Source organism: Ascaphus truei, chromosome 3 (assembly GCF_040206685.1).
Source record: "Ascaphus truei isolate aAscTru1 chromosome 3, aAscTru1.hap1, whole genome shotgun sequence".
NCBI classification, from domain to species: domain Eukaryota; kingdom Metazoa; phylum Chordata; class Amphibia; order Anura; family Ascaphidae; genus Ascaphus; species Ascaphus truei.
Genome location: NC_134485.1, coordinates 107,040,294 through 107,046,995, shown reverse-complemented (window position 1 = coordinate 107,046,995; position 6,702 = coordinate 107,040,294). Strand labels below are relative to the sequence as shown.

The 6,702-nt window shown below is 45.4% G+C and overlaps 1 protein-coding gene across 1 annotated transcript in view; it reads right to left on the bottom strand.

Moving 5' to 3' along the window:
• Window positions 1-1,681: 1,681 nt before the first annotated feature.
• The window catches only part of VTN (vitronectin), a 36,217-nt gene continuing 31,196 nt past the window's right edge, over window positions 1,682-6,702 (bottom strand). The window contains exon 8 of the mRNA XM_075589282.1: window positions 1,682-1,967. Within this exon, the coding sequence (XP_075445397.1) occupies window positions 1,840-1,967 (128 nt within the window). The 3' untranslated portion in view covers window positions 1,682-1,839. The remainder of the gene's footprint in view (window positions 1,968-6,702) is intronic.

Below are 6,702 nucleotides of genomic sequence, written 5' to 3'. Positions count from 1 at the left end.
AAAGCTACAATGGGACTAAAATTAAAACCACTTACACTAAAGCTCCCAAAGGTTATATCAATAGGCAATAGAAAAATAGTGTATGTTGTAGAATCATTTAAGAGTGTTATGGATGATTAGTTTAGGAGAGCCAGAAGTTGCCACTGTAATAAAACAATAGCCTCAGCTAGACAGGTTTGGGTGTTGTGGGTGGGTTTCAAAGGCCGAGCTCATACACTCTACTTGCTTGTGAGAGTGCGAGCTCCATCTGTGCCGTGCTGCTGTAGCACAGGCGATCTGTGCTCATAGTGTTGCAGGCGTTTGGGGGCGTGATGTGGGTGTGGTGGACGCGTCTTGAAGCTGGTTCACCCTCATTGGACGAACCAGCTCACACGGTTCACCTGAGAAGACAAAATGTATTGTCAACGCGCTACTTCGCTGGCAGGCGCGCAGGCACTTAGCTAAATACTATAGCCAAGTTCTGAATTGTGCCTGACGTGTGCGCGCACGTAGCGCCGCCGCCACTATAAGCTCGGCCTAAGACCACTGATACGTTGTAAAGTTGTCTTCCCCTTGCTTCACAAAATATCCACATCATTCATTTGGAGAGAGCTGAAATCTTCCTGATCTAAGAGACAAAGGTTTAATCATAACCACAGTGAATGCATTGCATCTGCTTTTGAATCTATGTTTGGATTTTACTATTTTACCATATTTAATAGTGTATCCGTAGAGTTCCAATTTTGCCATATAGTGTAACCTCACTGACCAGTTACCTATCAGGCAGCTTTTTCTATTTTGTTCGATAGCTTTGGACCGTGGTTTGCAGTACATCTTATCTTTGAGTTGTGTAACACATCTTGGCTGTGTGTGAGTAGTATACTCTACGCGTTTCACTGCACAGGGCAGCTTCCTCAGTGAAACGCGTGGAATGTGGTTAATAAGTGGTCTCAAGAAAGGAGAGAGGATCATCTGTGGGCACTGGGCATGCACCGACGGACGAACTGACGTGACCGGAAGTGACGTCACACGGTGACGCAAGGAGCAGACGCAACCGGGGATCTGGCAGGACTGAGCAGCAGTGAGATCGCGACCAACCACAAGCTAGTACAGCCTGTTGTACCCTGTAATTTTACTACTGAGGAAGTGTAAGGTTTAATTTGTGATTTGTTGTATTGTGAATACATTTTAAAGTTGATCTGCCCCATGGCTCTGCCTTTCTGTTTCTGAGATCATAGGACTGCATGCATCATACCACCCAGGGATCATTGTGCCACTGTTTGGATTTGTGCCTATAACTCCTGCTCCATTGTGAGTCGGACATTTATAGACCCCCTGATCACATTATTTTTTATCACTGTTTTAGCATTATTGCACAATGTGATTTTTTCTTTTTTACATTGCTTTTATCACCACTCCCCTGAGTTTTGGAGAGTAAACATTGGGCAGGATTTTGGAAACAGTCCTTTTCAAGGGTTGAGTGGAGTTTTTTTGCCTTTATCACTATACACCAATACACTTTATTTTGGTGGTGGTATATATCACGTTTATATATTATATTAATTATCACTGTGTATGATAAATTTATATTATATACACAATTCATTATTTGCACATTATTGGTGAAGGGAGTGTTTGAGCGCCATTCATTGTTTTTACCGTGTACCTGGTAACCTGCAATAGGAAATGTGGAAGCAGTACATACAGAGAAACACTGACACTTTATTTCCATTATACTGTTTATGTCACACACATTGTGTTAAGTTGGCCACTGTAATAATGAGGATACAGACTCTGAGTATCCGCCAGACACACATAATAAGTGTATCTTCTTGTTTGAATGCTTATATGACACAGTGTTTAATACTTTGACTTTTTCTCCTTAGAGGTCACCTTGCAACCCAACCAGTACTGAGCAATGGGACGTGGGTAGCGGGGATACACCTTGTCCACACGTTGTGTTTGCAGGTTCACCCGGTAATATTTATCTGAGGGAGAAAAAGAACACAAATCAATGAGATTGACACCAGCCCAGAAGAGCTTCCAATTAGTAGGATAAAGTCTATAAGTAGGAATAGGATCCTCCTTTTATTACTGCCTATTAAAACTGCCCTCACAGGCTCCTTCCCTGTGTTGTTCTGTTGAATCCACCTCCCTCTCTCCTTCTTCTCTGATAATTTCACTTGGATGCGACCTAATTCTCCAGACCCTAAATCTGCATGCAGAGATGTAAAAAGGGCTTCAGTATATGGCCCTTATTCAATATGCTATGATACAGTCTGGGCAGCCATCGTGGGGTGTTTGGTCAGGCCCCTTTCTCTGCCGGGTCAGCAAAGCGCAACATTTGGACCCACCCCGGCTCTCAATAGTGTCTCAGCCTGGATGCCATCTTCCCCTGTTCAAGAAAATGTAAGACCCATTTATTTAAATATGGCTTAAGTCTTCCTGAACTAGGGTTACCATACGTTCGGTTGTACCAGGACATGTCCGTTTTTGAAAGACTGCAGAAAACATGCGGTCAGATTTGAGACAAACCAGCGCTTTGTTGGAGATTCAGCTGGAGGTGGCACTCAGCATTCTCCTTGGAGTCAACATCACATTGAGGAGAAGCTGGAAACAGGCATACAGGAGACCCAGAGTTCCAATCAATATGTCTGCCCAGGTTACCCTAATTATATATCCCCTCTCCTCCTGTGTAGTTGCAGTGAGCTGTTAATCACCAATGAAATTAACAGATTTGCGGCTCAGAATGCGGAGTGCGTGTGCAATGCTTAATCTCATTAATTACACTCCTCCTCCACCCTTCTGTGGCTCGCCAGTACTCCTTAAGCCTGCTCCCTCTCACGGGTCTTGGAATGACCCTGTTCTCTCCATCTGCTCTCCTTGCCCCTCTCCCTTTCACAAGTATGGGCTCTCCATCTCTGGGGGACCCACCTGAGGGTCACAATTCTGTGTTCCCAGGACCTGATTTTGCAGATCTCCCTGACCCTGCCCTCTCTCTGAAGCCTATGGCTCTGGCTCTCCCTGAAGTCTGCTACCTCCAAAGGGTGCCTAACTCTGACCATGCCCGCCTGGCTCTCAGGGGCTACTCCTTGGGTCGTGAGCCCTATCTTCAGTTTACCAGGAGCCAAGGGGCTTCTTTCTTGTCCCTGCATTAACCTTAACAATCTGCTATTGGAAAGGCATTAACCAACCCACAGGACTGGAAAGAGTTCAAAATTCAGCCTCTATCGAGGCATTTTCGTTAAAGGGGTCACTCCTTGGCAACATTCTGCTGGATGCCGATTGCTCATGTGCCTAGACCTAGGCAAGGGGGTCACAGAGAAACACTACTTCTACAATTGGAGGCACGTTTGATCTTCACCCTCAACACTGTGATGCCAAGAGGATCAAATAAAGGAATTGAAACTCTCCTACGTTCTTCAACCTTGTGCTTTATTGACACGACATGTTTCTATGGGTTCCATTATATTGGGGCCATGATGTTGCCTCTAGCTGATGTGTCGACTTTTATGCAATTATAGCTATTCAACAAGCTCTAGCAGATGTATTACTTTTTATATCAGCATTATTATGTTTATATGTAGGAGTATTGAATACAATTTGATACCATAGGGGTGTCAAGCATTGGACTTCAGCTGAAGTGGATCCCAGTGGCAGGAACAGCAGGGAGCGAAATGGGGGTCACAAGCAGAGATCAGAGGCAGGCGGCAGATAGCGAAGTCAGGTAACAAGCAGGAGTCCGAGGCAGGCGGCAGGTAGCAAAGTCAGGTAAGAAGCAGGGGTCGGCAACGAGGAGACTGGAATAGGATGATAGCAATAGCTAGCACAGCAGTAAACACAGGAACCTTGCAGGAGCTAAGGAACCAGTATAAACAGGCAAAGGAGGAACAGGAAAGGGAGGTTTATAACGCAGGCTGAGAGGTGGAGCACAGGTGCAGAGGTGTCAGGTATCAGCGTCTGGAATGTTCCTTAGTTTAGCAGCAGCAATCCCGGTGGACAGTATAGGTACTGCAGGCTAGAACAAGACATTGAGAGTGGCAGCAGTCCTGGTGGCCAAGCATGGGTACAGCAGGCTAGAGAATATGACATTACTCCCCCCTCCCAAGAGCGTTCTCCGGACGATCCTTGCTAGGCTTGTCTGGATATCTCCGCTCGAAAGCTTTGACTAGTTGCGGAGCATGTACAAAATCTTTGGGTTCCCAAGACCTCTCCTCTGGACCATAACCCCCCCCGTGAACCAGGTACTGTAGTTTCCCTCGGTGTAACCTGGAATCCAAAATTCTCTCCACAATGAATTCCTCTTCGTTATCCACGAGGACGGGTTCAGGGGGAGGAAGTCTCCGTCCAGGAAACGGATTCTCACGGAAAGGTTTCAGCAGAGAAGAATGAAACACAGGGTGTATTTTGATGGTCTCAGGAAGCTCCAATCTGAAGGACACTGGATTTATTAGTGCTGAGATGCGAAATGGCCCGATGTATTTTTGGCCCAATTTAATGGTTGGAACCTTTAGACGTAGATTTCTTGTAGAAAGCCAGACTTTATCCCCGACTTGAAATTCTGGGGAGGGTCTGCGGTATTGGTCTGCTGCTCTTTTGTACTTTACTTGAGTCTCACGAAGTGTCTCTTTGAGGGTCTCCTGGATGTCTCGCAGAGTCTCCAGTTTCTCTGTAACTGCCGGAATGGGCCCGAAGAAGGAAAACGAGGAATAAAGGTTGGATGAAATCCATAATTTGAGAAAAAGGGGCTCTTCTGAATCGATGAATGATGTGAGTTGATGTATGAGAACTCAGCTAATGGTAGGAAATCAATCCAGTCATCCTGGAGATGACAAACAAAACATCGTAAGTATTGTTCCAAAGTCTGATTGGTCCTTTCTGTCTGGCCATTGGATTCTGGATGATAGCCAGACGATAAATTTAAACGAATTCCTAGAGAGGAACAGAAGGTCCTCCAAAATTTTGAAGTGAATTGTACCCCTCTATCGGATATGATCTCATCAGGAGCCCCGTGAAGCCGAAACACCTCTTTCACAATCAACTTGGCTGTCTGGTCTGCAGAAGGAAGATTCTGTGCTGCAATGAAGTGAGCCATCTTTGTAAGTCGATCCACCACTACCAGGATGGTATTATGTCCACTTGATCGGGGCAGGTCAACAATAAAATCCATTGATATGGACCCCCAAGGACAAGTTGGAACCGGAAGAGGCTGCAGTAAACCCACAGGTGATGCTCGAGGGGTCTTGGTCCTAGCACAAGTCTCATAGGAGAGGACATAGTCTTTAACATCTTGTGCTAATTTAGGCCACCAAAAAGAGCGAGACAACAGTTCCTGTGTCTTGAGGACACCTGGGTGACCAGCGGGTCGGGAGTCGTGCATTAATTGGAGCACCTCTAATCTTACCTCCTTAGGGACGAACAGACGATCCGTACAGTTCCAGAGACCATCACATAGAAATTGTTCTGCTTCCGGAGGAGGGTTTTTAAGAAAAGAGTCATTTGAGTAGGCCCCCTTTATTCGTGTGAGGAGATCGGCGGAGAATGTGACACCCAAAAAAATTTATTTTTGGAAGAATAGTTTCTTCTTGCTCTTTGTCTGAACTAGGATTAGGAAAGGACCGTGACAAGGCGTCGGCTTTCCTATTCGTGGAGCCAGGGCGGTATGAGATGTGGAATGGAAATCTTGCAAAGAAGAGAGCCCATCTGGCTTGTCGCGCAGACAGTCTCTTTGCGGATTGAATGAATTCTAAGTTCCTGTGATCCGTAAAGACTGTAATTGGGTGATTGGCCCCCTCCAGTAGATGTCTCCACTCAGAGAATGCAGCTTTTATAGCCAAGAGTTCTTTGTTTCCGATGTCATAATTTCGTTCAGCTGTTGACATTTGGTATGAATAAAAGGCACATGGATGAAGGAGCATCTTGGGTCCAATTCTTTGTGACAGAATGGCACCAACAGCAGAGTCGGATGCATCCACTTCCAAGATGAATGGTAATTCTGGATTTGGATGGATGAGGATAGGGGCAGATGTGAAGAGTGACTTCAATTGTTCGAATGCCGCATCCTCTTTAGGAGACTATTTGAAAGGGAATTATTTCCGTGTGAGTTGGGTGATTGGGGCAATAATGCCAGAGAAATTTTTAATAAAACGTCTATAGAAATTGGCAAAACCTACAAATCTCTGAATGTCCTTTTCATTTCGAGGGATTGGCCATTCCACCACGGCTTGAATCTTGCCTCGGTCTATACTCAAACCCTCGGGAGATATGATGTAACCGACAAATTGCATGCTGGTCTTTTCGAATTCGCATTTTTCTAACTTGATGTACAATTTGTACTTACGGAGACGCTCAAGGACAATTCGGACATGCCTCTGGTGATCCATGATGTTATCTGAGAAGACTAGGATGTCATCCAGGTATGCCACTACGAACTGGTCCAATAACTCTCGGAGGACATCATTGATTAAATGCTGGAAGGTAGCAGGGGCATTACAGAGTCCAAAAGGCATCACCAGATATTCATAGTGCCCATAACGGGTTTGGAAGGCTGTTTGCCATTCGTCACCAGGTCGAATGCGGACCAAATTATACGCTCCTCTGAGATCTAATTTGGTAAAGATTTTGGCTGACCGAATTCTTTCCAATAGTTCAGGAATCAGAGGTAATGGGTACCTGTTCTTCACCGTAATCTTATTTAGTTCCCGATAGTCAATGCAGGGGCGT